Source organism: Microcaecilia unicolor, chromosome 7 (genome assembly GCF_901765095.1).
Source record: "Microcaecilia unicolor chromosome 7, aMicUni1.1, whole genome shotgun sequence".
Classification (NCBI taxonomy): domain Eukaryota; kingdom Metazoa; phylum Chordata; class Amphibia; order Gymnophiona; family Siphonopidae; genus Microcaecilia; species Microcaecilia unicolor.
In genome coordinates, this window is record NC_044037.1 from 100,914,869 (window position 1) to 100,931,530 (window position 16,662).

The following is a 16,662-nucleotide window of genomic DNA, read 5'->3' on the forward strand; positions in this document are numbered from 1 at the left end:
ACAAAAAATAAAAAAATAAAATACCAAAAAAGCAGGGTGGGGTCCCACACCCTATGCAGGGAAGCCACGTAGGTTTGGGATCTGGTTCTGCATCACGAATCTTAGCTGATAGTATCTGATCTCTCTGGAAAACAAGACCTCATAGCAGATGTGATGAGCCTTTAACTTCAGCCTCACAAGTGGTCCTTCAAGACAACAGCTACTCAATATCTGTTCACCAAATGGGGAACCCCAGATACAGACCTATTTGCAATCCAACAGAACAGCAAATGCATAAGATTCTGCTCCAGATATCCAGCACTGAACAGAGAAAAGGCTGCGTTCCAACTATTGTGGAAAACTCACCTTCTTTAAGCATTCTCTCTAATCTCATTAATATCCAAGACACTGCAAAAAGCAAAGATAGACGAAGCCACAATGATTTTGGCGATACCTCATTAGCCACGGCTTCAGTCCTTGGGGGGGACAAGGAAAGAATGTTTACCTGGTCCATGTTGCTGAGGTTCTCAGAATCTTCCACAATGTTCTCTCCAATAAACATGTTCTGATTGGCGAAGAGAATATCCAGCAGCTCATTAATACAGTCCAAGCATTTCTTCCACATCTCAGCCTGCCAAAATGACAACAGGGCAGAACATCAGAGCATGGATATCATAGCATGTCCTTTCCCCCAAGACAAGAGGGTGAGCCATCATTCAACTGTATCATCCCTTACTTCCTGCCTAAACCTACTTTGTAGTCAAAAACAAACAAACCACATGCAGCTCACAATCAGTAACCTAACACAAATTCCAGGAGTGCAGGCAATGATGCTTTTTACCTTCATGTATGTGGCTAGGTTGGGGTTGTAGTCATATAGCGAAGCCACAATGTTGAACTTTATCTTGACAGACACACCCTCCCCAAGGTTATTCTCAGCTGAAATATTATACAGTAGCTGCAGGAGCTCAATCTGAGTTGCCCTGTTCACAGAATAAAGTGATACAACATTAAAAAACCATATTTTCCCATTATATATCTTAACTCCCTTCCCTCCGATATTCTCAGCAATACCACTTACACAGTGCACAGCCTAACTTGGAAACCTTTTTTTTCCACCCTATGTTAGGCTCTCCCTCCATTATCTATCTGGCCAGGGCCCACCTACTTAGCGCTCAGGCCCATCCAACAGTAGCACATGTTTAGCGGTAGCTGGTGGAGATCCCAAGCTCTGCCAGCTGAAGACTTTCCCCTGATATTAACAAAATTCTGCTCTCCACAATACTGGCACCTGCACATGCTCAGTTTTCAGTGCATGCCTGCTGCAGACTACCAAGGTGGAAAGAAGCATTTTCCTGCCAGCTGAGATATTTTTTTGGTGGTGGTGGTGGAGGGGGGGAAGAACATTTGATGCCCACCCACTTCTTACCTAGGCCCACCCAAAATCTGTCGTCTGGCTACGCCCCTGTTTTATGCTCTGCTACTAAGACATAGGCAGGATTGGTTGCCATTGCTGCCAATGTAGCCTTACCGCTTGTCCTTGGCACTGCTCTTTTTTTTCCACCCTGTCCAATGCACTCACTCGCTCACCTGTCAGTCCCCTTCTTGCCTCGCGCTTGCAAAATCTCATTAAGTTTCTTCACTACAATAGCATGAGTGATCTCTGTCCCCTTTGCAAACATCTTTGGCTTTTCCTGCAATGCAAAAAAAAAAAAAAAAAAAGATTACACGAGAACTTAAAATAAAAATACCAAGGGAGAATTAAGAAAGAAAAGAAGAGGATCCTAGAAAGACAAAGGCATTCTCAAGCAGGAGATACAGCAGCACACAGAGGGGGAAGGAAAAAGAGGAAAAGATACAAGGGCAAAAGAAGGAGATGCAAAGACAAATAGAACTGAAAAATCCGAAAAGATAAAACAGCACAATTCTCAGGAGCTGACGAAGCCAAAAAGTTAGTGGGGGAATTCCTTTCTCCATGTTCCCTATTATACCTTCACCAGAGGTGCTCCACCCTTCACTTTCTCCCACTCTCCTTGCTCCTCTTCGTCGTCCTCCTCTTCTGCCTTCCTCACTTTCCTCTCATGCTTCTTTTTGGCTTTATCTTCTTTTTTCTTCTCCGCAGCTGCCTTCTCCTCCTCTGTCACAGCCCTATGAATGAAAGGAGTAACTGTGGGTCAGGTAGGATTATATCGACTGTTTAATGTGCTTGTAAACCATTATGATTGCTTTTGGATCAAAGACATGGTATAGAAATGTGTAAAATAAGAAAATAAGAACAAATACACACTATCGGGAAAGAGGATCTGGCTTTATACTCTACTCCACCTGTGTATACTCACTTCTTCAGAAACTTGGAGGCTAGTGAGGTGTATTTACTGTCATCGTCATCTGATTCAGATTCAGAGTCTGATGAGTCCGATCCCCAGTCTTCATCAGAAGATGATTCTTCCTCATCCTCTTCATCCTGTAGAAAAAGCATGGTCACCCACTAAAAGTACAAACACATAACACTCCCTTCTTTCACCACTCTTGATGTAGATGCTACCAGCTCTGCTCCCTAAGTTTTATGTAGTTATACTATTCCACTTCATGATATCAACCTCCATCTTCTTGAGGAACTTGCTGCGCGCCTCTGCCATGTTTGGTTCAGTGGCCTTCTTCTTCAGGAGACTCTTTGGGGTTATTCCTTCATCATCATCCTCATCACCAGAGGAACCTAGAGCAAGTAAAGAGGGAGAAAGAATTTTAACACTAGGCATAGGTATAGCCCCCACCACACCAACACATATATGTGTAGTACACTCACCCCATTACTAAGAACAGGTGAGGAAGATCACAGGCCTACTACTGCATCTGCTCATCCGGACAGCAGCTCACCCTGACACAGTCCATGCCCCTTTTCCGAACACATTTAGCTGCTACATCCCCAAAGACACATACACCTACCCCACTCCTATACCCTCTCCTCCTGTCACCCGACTGAGACAAACTTAATTGAATCCAATCCTACTGAGTCCCTCATACACATGAGCCTGAATCTTCAAATGGTGGAAGGGGAAATGCACCAGGGTAACAAACTAACTTTTTGTTCTTTTTTTTTAAAATATAGATGTTCCTCTACTTGAGACAGAACACAAACCGATGCACAGAAATGGACGCAGCCTATATATACAGAGAAGGGCTCTTCTGTTTGCATCTGCTCAGACCCAATGATGGTATTTATTGTTAGTTATGTTATTTTACAGAACGATTGCGCTCTTTCCTATCAATTATGAAGCTCCTCTTTTCTTTCTTTTTGTGATGTCTTTTATCTTATTGTAATGTAAACCGCTATGACCTGCATCCAGATATAGCGGTATATCACATCTTTTAAATAAACAAACATTTCTTCTAATGTTAAAATACTCCTCCTGAAGTATAAACCCTGAAACATAAATACTATGCACACACACTATGACCAATCAATCATCACCTTCTGAATCTTCATCATTCTTCTCCTCATCTTCGTCAGCCGATTCCTCAGGATTCTGGGAGAAAGAAAGAACACTTTAAATTAGATCAAGCTGACTGGAGGAGATCAGAGTCTCTATGCTTTAGCAACTGGAATAAAAATGTAAGTTTCAGATTTCTTCCATGTTCTCTAGGAAAAGATATTTTGAAAACTTCCACACCGTATAACAAGAGTGCGCAGATTGTCTGCTTTTAAGCCTTATCAGTCTCTCCTGTTTTCCCAACATCTCCTCACCTGCTTGTAGGAGCTGATCTGCATTTCATAGTCTCGATTGTACTTGCGGATTTTCTGGCGTAGGGTGCTCAGTGCCTTTGCATTGTTCTTGTTCATTTTCTTCTTTCCCTCCTTGTCTTCCCATAACTAGAAAGGGTAGACAATTCATACAGAAATGGGTACCAAGTCACAGATGGTGAAAAGGGGGAGGGGGGAATACACCCCCCCATACCACCTCTCACTTCAGTAGCTCTAGAAACTAGACCTATGTTCATCTGATACCTCAAAATTCCTTCTACCACACAGAAATGGAACACAGGAGGACTAGCCCTTTGTTAAAGAAGCTACCTGTTTACTACCACTCACCAACTACGCAACCAAACCCAGCTCATCAGCATACAGAGATGAACTGGCTTTCAGGCAAAAGCTGTCTGTTGTCTGCCCTCAGATGAGGCAAGAATAAACATTGGCTTTTACTGTGCCAATACACTGGTATTAAATGATGTTTCTATGAAGTTTTTACACTCTTGCAAGAATTTTGTAGAAGTTCTATTCACCACTTCCATCATCCTTGCTTACAGATAACACTGTCCTCACTTCTTGAAGCCTGCCGCTCACTTGAAGCTCTCTTCCTCACCTCATTCAGGTAATCCTCTAGGTCTGCCAAGAGGCGGATGTAAAACTTGGGGACCCCCTCTTTATCCACAATGTTCTTGGCTTTAACAAAGGCTTTGCTGAGCAGATCAAACTCTTCCAGGCACTTTGTCACATCACGGATCTTCATGGCATTACGGATTGTCTTGATGAAGTTTGCAAGTTCCTCAAACCTGGTCAAGGTATGGTGACAAAAAGAATTATGAAAGCGTGTATGACAGTTTTCCAGATCTTTGCACATTCTGCCTACATCCTATGCATTTGCAGGCTTGTACTTGCCAGCACACTTTCAGATCATGGCAGTCTATAAACCCAACTTTAGACATATGACTTTTTTATGCCAGTGGCGTAGGCACAGGTGGGCCTGGGTGGGCCAGGGCCCACCTACTTAGCGCTCAGGCCCATCCAACAGTAGCACATGTTTAGCGGTAGCTGGTGGAGATCCCAAGCTCTGCCAGCTGAAGACTTTTCCCTGATATTAACAAAATTCTGCTCTCCACAATACTGGCACCTGCACATGCTCAGTTTTCAGTGCATGCCTGCTGCAGACTGCCAAGGTGGAATAAAGCATTTTCCTGCCAGCTGAGATATTTTTTTGGTGGTGGTGGGGGGGGGGGGGGGGGGGGGGGGGAAGAACATTTGATGCCCACCCACTTCTTACCTAGGCTCACCCAAAATCTGTTGTCTGGCTACGCCCCTGTTTTATGCTCTGCTACTAAGACATAGGCAGGATTGGTTGCCATTGCTGCCAATGTAGCCTTACCGCTTGTCCTTGGCACTGCGCACAACACGCTTGGTATCCTCCTCATCATCACTCAGTAGATGTGGCCTAAGGATAGATAGGAAAGCATTACTCTTGTCAATGGATACATCAAAACTATGTAGTTGACTTAAGAAAAGATGCCTTACATTTTAGCTGCATTGCCACATTGTCATTAAAACAAATATCTTAACAGAGACTTATTTCACTTCTCATCTTTTGAGCCCCTGGTCTTTTTTAAAATTTATCATTTGTGTACATGGAAAAAGCTGAGGCAGTTAGAAGGTGGCTGTTATATTGCTATATAGAGTCAGAGATAGAAGCAATGAGAATATGAGCGGAATACTGATCTCAAGCTCTAGAATGGAGTGGGCAACCTTTTTACACAGAGGGCTGCATGAATGTCAGCACTATCCCTAGGGGGCCGCACACATAAAATTTCCTCGCTCTCAAGATAAAATATCCCCCAATATAAAATTATCTCCCTCCACATTAAGTCCTACACACACAAAATTCCCCCCACATATGGTCTTCATCTTGTTTAAGGCTTTTGATGGACTGCAATATATTTGATTTTTCTTTTTGCTTTTGTTGACTTTTTATGGGATGTTTTATTGCAATCTGTTCTGGATAAGGATGGACTAGAAAAATAATACATCTAAATCTCTTCTTCCCCATCTCCACCATCTCTCTCCATCCTAACCCCTTCCATTTACCTACTCTACAAGCCATGTACCACAGTTGTTCCCCTTTCTTTTCCCTGCCCCAAAATTCAATGTGCCCCGGTTTTCCTTTCTTTTCCCTGCCCCACAATCCATGTGCCTCAGTTTCCCTCCCTTACCTGCACCAAACTTCCATGTACCCCAGCTCCCCTCTCTTCCCTGCCCCACAATCCATGTGCCCCGGTTCCCGTCTCTATCCTCCCTCCTCCTCCAATCCCAACATCACCCCTTGTTTCTCTCTCTCATACATGCCCAGCTCAGTACCGGCAATGAACTTCAGTATGGTGGAGCCTTGGTGCCTGTGCAAAGGCCCCACTTTGACAAGTTCCGTACTTTTCTTCAGTCCCATAGGACTGGAAGAAAATTTAGAGGAGCTCTGCTTGAGGGAGACCCAGCTTTAATCTGTGTGGGGCAGTTCGTAAACCAGAGTTCCAGAGATGTTTGTCCATTTTGTGAACTGCAGGATAAGTATCATTTGTAGCCTCGCGATCTTTTCCCCCATTTACAAAATCAAGCATTATTTGCAACACTCTGGTATGCTGAGGGAATTGGCCCAACAGAAGATGGATTTTGAGAAGCTGCTTGGGCCTACATTAGAAAAGGGGGCTATTTTGCAAATTTTAAATGTGAAACAAATATATGAGGAACAGGGAGGACCACTTGGGGAAGAGTCTCACAGAGTCTGAGTGGGAGGTTCGGCGCAGGACAAGGTCTTTTGGAATAGATACTGTTATTGTGCAAAACGGGTGCAAGATGCTATTACATTGGTATTTGACTCCAGTACGACTGTGTAAACTTTTCAGAAGAGACACTGGGACAGAATTTATATCCTCTTCTCTCAAATCTTACAGAAGCAGATTTCCCCCTCTCTAGAGGTGGATTTGTTGAATGTGTCTGTGCCTGGGTTGGACGAGGAAGAAGATATGTTATTACGACTGGGCATTGTGGCAGCACGGATGGCCCTTGCAGCTCAATAGAAGCAGTCATTATGCCCAGATTTGAGGGTGGTTCTGGGCAAAATGGATGTGTGGTTCTGAGATTATATTTTGTTCAAGTGCACTTAAATATAATCACGTGTGGTTCTTTGACAGCCGGTGAAAAACATTTCAGAACTGATGGTTGGGTAACTACTGATCTACTTACTGGTTAAAACGGTCAGTTACTACAGTGGGGGCTCACAATATAATAATAAACAATACCCAGCGCCCAAAGTCTTTTTTTTAAACTTCTAAACAGCAATATCCAGCATGATTAAATCGACATCAGTAGTGACTATTTTCACAAGAGCCACTGAACTTTTGGCTCGTCCATCTCCTCATCGGTCAGATATAAACATTTCCTTTATGACACTCAATTTATTATCCATACAAACTCCCTTCAAACATTCTTTTTAACTTGTTTACAAACAAAAGCAAAAAACAAAACCTAATGTACAAGCTACCTAGCTCAACGAATGAATATGTAGGCTGGTGGAAGCAACCCTTTGGACTGAACCCTGAGGCAACTTCCAGGTGAAACATGACACAAGTCGGTGAACGGTCCCACCAAACATTGAGCTAAGTAGCTAACAAGTTAAAAATATTTTAAAAGAGTTTGAATGGATAATATGAGTATCATAAAGGAAATGTTTATATCTGACTGATGACGAGATGGGCGAGCCAACATCTGAGTGGCTCTTGTGAAAACAGTTGCTGTTGAGGTCAATTTAATCAAGCTGGATGTTGCTGTTTAGAAGTTTAAAACAAACTTTGGGCGCTGGGCATTGTTTATGATCTACTTACTGCGGCATTAGGAGATGGAGTATCTAAGGGGGGGGGGGGGGGGTGGTGGTGGTAAATCATTTCCTTCTTCAATTGTTCCAATAATGGCGGGAAGGGGTGGGGGATTTAATGGTGATCAGTTTAGTTGTTTTTGTATTAGGGTAGGTACTTGCAGCAACCAAATGCTTTACATTGTGGGTTTTTGATTAATTGAAATATGGGAAAATTAGGTTCTTACCTTGGTAATTTTCTTTCCTTTAGTCATAGCAGATGAAGCCATTACGTATGGGTTATGTCCATCAACCAGCAGGGGAGATAGAGAGCACTCAAACTTTCACAGTGCCCTCTTGGCCAGCTAGCTCCACTGCCTCTTCAGTATTTGAAGCTTCCACAGCAGTATGGCAAACCGCAATGGGAATCACAAGAGCTTTCCTCACAGCGAACGATGGCCCATCACAAGGGCATGAACTCATAAAGGAGGGAATGCACATCCTCCTAGAGGGAATAAACTCATCCTCCTTATTGTATAAGTGGAGGGGAACACACGCGCCTCCTGGAAGGAATCACACATCCTCCCAACACACTGGAAGGAATGAACACATCCTCCTAAATTTAAACTGAACATGAATCCTGAAGATTGTTTTCCAACTTTCTCCCAAGGAAGGAACTTCAGGAAATTAGAACAGAACCTGAAAAACAGATTCACAGCATACAGACAATCATACAGGGAGGGCTCATGGCTTCATCTGCTATGACTAAAGGAAAGAAAATTACCAAGGTAAGAACCTAATTTTCCCTTCCTTGTCATCAAGCAGATGAAGCCATTACGTATGGGATGTAACAAAGCAATCCCTAGATAGGGTGGGAACAAGCCACACCACGCGCTAGCACTTGTGCACCAAAACGCGCATCCCTCCTGGCAGCCACATCCAGCCTGTAATGTCGGGCAAAGGAGAGCTTAGAAGCCCATGTTGCTGCACTGCATATCTCTTGAAGAGAGAGTGCTCCAGTTTCAGCCCAAGAGGAAGAAATCACTCTAGTAGAATGCGCCTTAAAGGCTACAGGCGGAACGCTGCCGGCCAGCAGATAAGCTGAAAAGATAGTTTCTTTGAGCCAGCGGGCAATAGTGGCTTTAGACGCTGGAGACCCTCTGCGAGAACAGGATAGCAAAACAAACAGATGATCAGAAGTCCTGAAAGAGTTAGTAACTCGCAGATACTGCAGCAGAGTCCTGCGCACATCCAAAAGGTGCAGCTGCCCAAAAGATTCTGGAAACTCTTCCTCTGAAAAAGAGGGCAAGAAAATGGGCTGGTTTAGGTGAAAGGCTGAAACCACCTTAGGCATAAAGGAAGGCACGGTCCGAACCGTGACTCCGGACTCTGAAAATTGCAGAAATGGGTCTCTACAGGACAGCGCCTGGAACTCTGACACCCATCTCGCCGAGGTAATGGCCACCAAAAAAACGGCCTTCAGTGTCAAATCTTTCTCCGATGCTCGCCGAAGCGGCTCAAAAGGAGATGCCTGCAGGGTTTTCAAAACTAGCCCCAGGTTCCAAGCTGGACAGGGTGCTCGCACTGGAGGTCGGAGCCGAAGCACCCCTCTAAGAAACCGTGCCACATCTGGGTGAGCAGCCAAAGACACGCCTTCCACCTTACCACGAAGGGAGGCCAACGCTGCCACCTGCACCCGCAGGGAATTATAGGCCAAGCCTTTTTGTACACCTTCCTGCAAAAAGTCCAGAATCGGCGAGACAGGAGCCCGCATTGGAGCAATGGCTCTGGAAGCACACCAAGACTCAAACAGGCACCAAATCCTGGCATAAGCCACGGAAGTGGACCGCTTGCGGGCTTGCAGGAGAGTGGAAATAACTTTATTGGAATAACCTTTATCCCTCAATTGCGCCCTCTCAATAGCCAAGCCGTAAGACAAAAGCGGCCGGCGTCCTCCATGGCTACCGGTCCCTGAGTCAACAGGTTCGGTACCAGAGGTAACGGCAGAGGAGCCTCCAGGAGCATCTGTCGGAGGTCTGCATACCAAGGTCTCCTTGGCCAATCCGGGGCAATGAGGACCACTTCTCCTGGGTGCAGCCGAATCCGCAAGAGCAGGCGCCCTATCAAGGGCCATGGGGGAAACACATAAAGTAGACCTGGAGGCCAGGGTTGAGCCAAGGCATCCAACCCCGCCGAGCGAGGATCTCTCCGTCTGCTGAAGAAGCACGAAACTTTGGTATTGGCACTTGTCGCCATTAGATCCATCACGGGCTTGCCCCATTTGGCACAGATCTGCAGGAATACTTCGTCTGCCAGATTCCATTCTGCTGGATCGATCTGATGCCTGCTCAGATAATCGGCCTGCACATTGCTCTGACCTGCAATATGAGCTGCCGACAGACACTGAAGATGCAGCTCGGCCCAGTGGCAAATCAGTTCGGCCTGCGCGGCTAGTGCTCTGCACCGTGTTCCGCCTTGTCGATTTATATAGGCCACCGTTGTCGTGTTGTCCGACATCACTCTGACAGCCAATCCTTCCAGGGTCACTTGAAAGGCCAGAAGCGCCTGAAACACCGCTTTCAACTCTAGGCGGTTGATGGACCACTCCGACTCCTCGGGTGTCCATAGACCCTGGGCATGCTTCCCCTTGCAATGTGCGCCCCAACCCTTCAGGCTGGCATATGTTACCACTAGGCACCAAACGGGGAGCGTCAGCGGCATTTCTCGCCGCAGCATGCTGTCCGAGAGCCACCACTCCATGCTGAATCGGGCTGCAGGGAGCCAAGTAAGTCTGCATTGGTAATCCTGAGAAATAGGAGACCATCTCCGGAGTAGGGAATACTGTAGAGGTCTCAGGTGCACTCTCGCCCAGGGTACCACTTCCATCGTGGCAGAGGGTATAACTGCCCCATAGCCCTGGAAACTCTCAAAGGTCCCTCGGGGTCAGCCCACTGAGCTGAAACAAGCTCTAGGATGGAGTCATGCAAAGGGAAGGCCCGAGCAGCTTTCTTGGTACTAGCCATCCTGGGATTACCCGAGGAGGCCATGCCACTGTCAGGATCTTCAATCGAGAGGGCCTGCAGGGTATCTGAAATAAGCGCTGGCAGCTCATCACGGTGGAAAATCCTCACCGCGGAGGGATCATCCAGATCCTGTGGTAAATCCGCATCTGACTCTGGTTCCTCAGACCAAGAACGTCTGTCAAGAGTTCTCTGAATCCTCACACCCCGACCACGGGGGGGGGGGGGGGGGGGGGGGGGGGGGGGGGGGAAGGTGCACCACAATCTGAAGGGGAATTAACCCTTCTGCGCTTATCTTTAGGCCAAGCATCCAGGAAAAAAGCCTCACTGGGCAGTCCCAGGCCAGAATCCATCGGGGGGGGGGGGGGGGGGGGGGGGGCAATCATAGAAGCCTCAGGCGACCCCTGAGGAAGGGCTCTTTTCATCATGTATGCTTTATGCAGCAAAAGCACAAAATCCGGGGAGAAAATCTCACCCTGGGCACCCAAATCCTGTCCGGTGCCAGCCACTCCTGAAATAACCTCATCTCGAGGTGCCCCACCCGGCTCAGGTCTCTCCGTGTCCACTGAGGCCGCGCCATGCGGTGTAAGCAAAATGGCGCCCGCTGCCAGCTCAGATCGGGAAGAAACATCGCTCGCCATGCTCGGGCCGGCTCCTACGCCAGTACAGCACGATTTACAGAGCCCTGCTGCTGATTTGCACTTGCCACAAGTGGAACAGCGCTTTACATTGTCCGCAGCCATCGCCGAAAAACGGCGGTAAAATCCAAAATGGCAGTTTCGCGCCAAAATCGCCCCGGAGGAGTTGGAAAACACTCTTACCTCAAAGGATCTAGTGTACAACTACGATCCTGCTGAAAATCAGGTCAAAAACCTCTGTTCTTTTTTTTTTTTTAAAAAGCTGTGAGGAAAGCAGAGGTATTGAAGACTCCGGAGGCTCAGATGAGTGGGAAAGGCAGGGAAAGGGCGAACCTATATGCCTGCATCCACTGTTGGTGGGTAAGGACAGGGAAAGCAAGGCAATATGTCCACATCCACAGAGGTATGGGTAAGGCAGGGAAAGGGCTAACCTATGTGCCTTTAAAGTGAAGCTGCTATAGCCTCCAACACCCCGGTTAACAACTGGCAAGCCAGGAACCACCTCCCGGCAGATTTTTCTGGAGCTCGAACAAGCTGCAGCCACCCTGCTAGGGGAGATAGAGAATACTGAAGAGGCAGTGGAGCTAGCTGGCCAAGAGGGCACTGTGAAAGTTTGAGTGCTCTCTATCTCCCCTGCTGGTTGATGGACATAACCCATACGTAATGGCTTCATCTGCTTGATGACAAGGAATGTGTTTGTTCTTGCTCGTATATATTAATCACATAATAAAAATAAAGTTAAAAAAAATTGTCAAGCCGCATGCTCTAGAAGATTTCTCCCCCACCAGATCCAGAGCAGCACTCACTGTTTAGCATAGGTGCCTCCAGCTGGCTTGGGAATGAGCTCATCGCCAGACAGTGAAGATTCTGACTCGCTGTCAGAGCCTGTGGCAAAGAAACGCGACATCCTAGCAGTTTCTGCTTCTCAGGACTTTTACAGGCACCTAAAGAAGAAAACAGACACAAAAGCCTATCAATGGCTGGACCACAAAGACATTATAAAACATACAATTAACTATCAAGCCCAACATCGTGACTTTGATAGAGGCAAATCTGGATCACTTAGAATAGGCCTTGGCTTTTTCTTTAAACTTAGCTAGCCCAAAATCTTAGGAACTACCAGTTTAGACCTTTCAGCCTTCCCTCTGCCAAATGTGTCTCCAACAAAGCTTAAGATTGGTTTAGGGTTAAAGTGTGCAAATAGATTCCTGCTACAGTCTACCATAGCTTCTTTAGTGACTAATTTACTAAGGTAAGATGCTTAGAAAATCAAATAACAGACAGCTGAAAGCCAGCAGTGCCCTTCCCCACCCTGTCCCTCGCATCTACCACCTCATCTCTCTCATATTCTGCCCAACCCTTTCATCACTCTGACTTGTCTCATTCCTCCATCTTGTTGCCACCACTCTATTTTGCACTCTCTCTCTCATCCCCTCCCTTTCATAGTCTTCCGTCTCCTCCCCACTATCTTCATCCTCCTCCAACTGACCACCCTGTGCCAGCTAGCCCTCACTCCCCTGGAAGCTCTCATCGCTATCCTCCCCCAAATAGCTCTCACTACCAAGCAAACAATTTAGCAGCTCCTCACAACCAATGCCCCCAACTAGCAACTCCCCAGATTCTCCATTAAGCCAGCCATATACCTTGACCCTTGTCTCTCCTCTGCATTACACAACTCTGAATTTGAGCTGTGTGCAGCAGAACTCACATGGTGGGCTTAAAAGACAGACTACAAAACCAGTGCAGGAGTTTCTGCACTATTTGGCTCAAACTCATTGAAAGCTACATTTTACAGATGAGAGGAAGGTCCTTTTCCAGCAACATCAAGAAAAGAAAAACAGGGCAAGGAAATCCAAGTCACCAGAGGGAAATTTCTAGTTGCAGTTACAACCTTGTCCATTATACAGGAGAAGCACACTCACAGATAATCTGAGAGTTGCTGAAGTTGGAAACAGGATAGACAGTATAGCTTGATGAAAGGAACTCTCTCTGATGGAAAACTGGTCCAATCACAAGTAAGAAGCAAAAAATGCGAAGTGAAGACCACCTGTTCTGTATATAATGTCCAGAGAAGCAAATTTCAAGAGTAGCAGTGGCTCTGTTATCACAAAAAAGTTTATCTTTACTACTGAACCTAGGAGTCAATGAGCTAATAGACCATTTGGCAACTGAAATGCCATGTTTATTAGGATCTGAGGAGGCAAACAACTGCACAGACTTTACGATAGATTCCATTCATAGTATGTGACAGCCTTCTTACAGTTTATAGTGTGACGGAACTTCTCCATGGGTGCTTGGGTAGTTCAGGATAAACCATAGGAAGTACTATTTCTCCATTCATATGGAACTCATTATATTTGTTAAAAATTTAGGATGAGTACATAGAACTACTTTGTTATGATCTAACCAAGTGTACAGTTCATAGGCAACCAATGTTACAAGTTGATCAATTCTTCTAGCCGAAGTGACAAAAAGTATACCTTTCAAGTGAGATACAGATTCCAAGGGCGGTTTCAGGAGAGCTGTAAGGATGACGGAGGTCTAATGGACTATGAGGATCCAGTACTGGTAGCCTGACATGAAGAAGCTCCTTTATGTAATCTAGAAGCACTTGTACACTGTGAAGCTGGAATTCTGTCTATGAGGACATGATAGGCTGAGAATGAGCTGAGGTGTACCTTAATTGAGAATGTGTGAGGCGATGGCCAAAAAAGCAAACAGGATGCTAGGAATTATTAGGAAAGGGATGGTAAATAAGATCCAAGAATATTAAAGTGCCTCTGTATTGCTCCATGGGGCAACCTCATCTTCAGTACTGCGTTCAATTCTGGTCGCCGTATCTCAAAAAATATATATATTATTTATTTATTTTTGTTACATTTGTACCCCGCGCTTTCCCACTCATGGCAGGCTCAATGCGGCGGGCAATGGAAGGTTAAGTGACTTGCCCAGAGTCACAAGGAGCTGCCTGTGCCGGGAATCGAACTCAGGTCCTCAGTTCCCCAGGACCAAAGTCCACCACCCTAACCACTAGGCCACTCCTCCCTATATATAGTGGCATTAGAAAAAGTTCAAAGAAGAGTGTCCAAAATGATAAAGGGAATGGAACTCCTCTCATATGAGGAAACGCTAAAGAGGTTAGGGCTCTTCAGCTTGGAAAAAAAAACACAGTTGAGGGGAGATATCACTGAGGTCTACAAAATCCTGAGTGGTGTAGAATGGGTAAAAGAGAATTGATATTTTACTCTTTCAAAAATAAAAAAGAATAGGGGACACTCAATGAAGTTACATGGAAATACTTTTAAAGCAAACAGGAGGAAGTATTTTTTCACTCAATGAATAGTTAAGCTCTGGAACTCATTGCCAGAGGATGTGGTAACAGCGGTTAGCGTATCTGGGATAAAAAAAAAAAGGTTCGGACAAGGTCCTGGAGGAAGAATCTATAGTTTGCTATTGAGATAGACACAGGAAAGCCACTGCTTGCCCTGGGATCGGTAGCATGGAATGTTCCAACGATTTGGGTTTCTGGCTATTCTTATGATGTTTGCAATTCAAGGTGATAGGGATGATGAAGTTTTTGTAGTCTTTTTTTTTTTTTTTTTTTAATTATTTTGTTTATTGCATTTGTAGCCCACATTTTTCCCACCTCTTTGCAGGCTCAATGTGGCTTACAATACATCATGAATGGTGACAACATGAGAAAACATACATTTAGTATTACAGAAGGATTTTGGGTAACATGATAATAAAAACATGATAGTATTTTAACAAGCAAATATTGTAAGACATTTCTGGATATATGTAAAGGAGTTCACATTTATTGATCTTTGTGTTTCGGGAACATCAAATAGGGTTATGACCAATTAGGAAATCCCTTCCATTTAAAATGGGTAGGTGCATCCGATGTAAAGTTTCTTTGCTGCCACCATGATATCTTGAATAGGTGTTGGTGGAACCAGAACGGAAACTAAAGGCTGCTCAATTTCCATACCATCAGGGATAGTGATTCAAGGTCTGGATGCAAGGGAGCTATCATTCTGTCTTATCAAATTTGAAAAAGCTGAAGCCTGCATGGAGGAAGAATAGACTCCCTCACCAGACATTCAGCCAGCGTTAGGCTGGTCATGACTGCCCAACTCCGGCGCTCAGACCAGATATTCAATGTCGATAAACTGGCAACTGTAGGGCTAAAACCCTGCATAAGGCACTACAATTCAGCACTAGCCTGCAATATGAAACTGACTTTTACAGACCTGACCATTTTCAGACTTAATGCAGAGGCCTTGAGGTGCATAAGTAGTCACCCAGTCTGCCAAAAGTGAAAACTGGACAACAAATTATAGGTGTTATATTGTTATCAGCATGGACGTCACTACTGGAACTTTAGATCATCAAGCGCCAGACCAACTGGCACTAAGAAAGGTATAAAGATCCCTTCCTTGAAGGTATTAGCTGGAATGCACGGTATCTCCTCAACCTCTGTAACAGCCCTCAGCTGGCTCCGAACCTTGCTACCCAATGAAGGCTCATTAATCTTTGGCATCACTGCCTGAGACTTCCCAGTTGGGGAGTCCAACTGCTGCCAGTACCCGAGTTCCTGATCCATCATGTATCGGTGTTCCTGATTCTGATCTACCACCAAGTAAGTGCCTGTGCTGTTTCCTGATCCAGTGTTCGTGAGTGATACCATCTGTCAGGTCTGAACAGCTATCTCCTTAGTGCCAATAAGTGCCTGGGGTTTAGGTTAGGTTATTCTAAGTTGGGATTAGGTGAGTGTGCGCTTTCTTGGCTAAATCTACACCCTTCTGCCATTATTTTGGGTTAGCATGATTCACTGTCTCTGAGTACATCTATTATCATTTGCTGCCTATGGCATAATAATCAGCTTACCTTTTTATAATAATATCAGAGCCTTGAGTCTTACTCTCAGTATAAAGTATAAGAATTGTGTGCATAATATTAGGACTGTGGATTCGGATTGCATCTAGAGTGAGAGATTATTTTCTAAGGTCTTATTTTTCCAGAGTGCTAAAATATATTTTTCCTCCCACTCATTCAGCAATTCGCTTTTGGGTCTGTTAAAAATGTGATAGCCCCAACAGCAACAGGGCTGAATATCCGGTTTCAATTTTGACCACAGCATCTTAACCGGTTAAGCTGATATTTGGCACTAACCATTAAGTGCTTAGTGGTTAAAAGATAGACCTGCTAGATATGCAGCTGATTTTAACCGCTAAACATAGCCAGTTTGGCACTGAATATCCACATCTAACTGGCTAGATTGTATGGCTAGCCACTAACTGCTAATATTCAGCAGAGATAACTAGTTATCTCCCACTTAATATTCATGGATAGGCACTAAAATGCTATTTAATTGGCCAGGACCCATCTCTGGCTGTTTTTTTTTTTTTGGTA

At 45.1% G+C, this 16,662-nt stretch overlaps 1 protein-coding gene across 1 annotated transcript in view; it reads right to left on the minus strand.

The window, feature by feature from the left end:
- Positions 1-16,662, minus strand: part of LOC115473840 (eukaryotic translation initiation factor 3 subunit C) — a 97,801-nt gene that overhangs the window by 49,690 nt on the left and 31,449 nt on the right. Inside the window, exons 2-12 of the mRNA XM_030208973.1 lie at positions 12,054-12,191; positions 5,121-5,186; positions 4,341-4,530; positions 3,725-3,850; positions 3,452-3,506; positions 2,580-2,695; positions 2,319-2,443; positions 1,971-2,127; positions 1,570-1,673; positions 821-962; positions 485-610 (exon numbers count right to left, since the gene is read on the minus strand). Coding sequence (XP_030064833.1) covers positions 485-610; positions 821-962; positions 1,570-1,673; positions 1,971-2,127; positions 2,319-2,443; positions 2,580-2,695; positions 3,452-3,506; positions 3,725-3,850; positions 4,341-4,530; positions 5,121-5,186; positions 12,054-12,154 — 1,308 coding nt within the window. The 5' untranslated portion in view covers positions 12,155-12,191. The remainder of the gene's footprint in view (positions 1-484; positions 611-820; positions 963-1,569; positions 1,674-1,970; positions 2,128-2,318; positions 2,444-2,579; positions 2,696-3,451; positions 3,507-3,724; positions 3,851-4,340; positions 4,531-5,120; positions 5,187-12,053; positions 12,192-16,662) is intronic.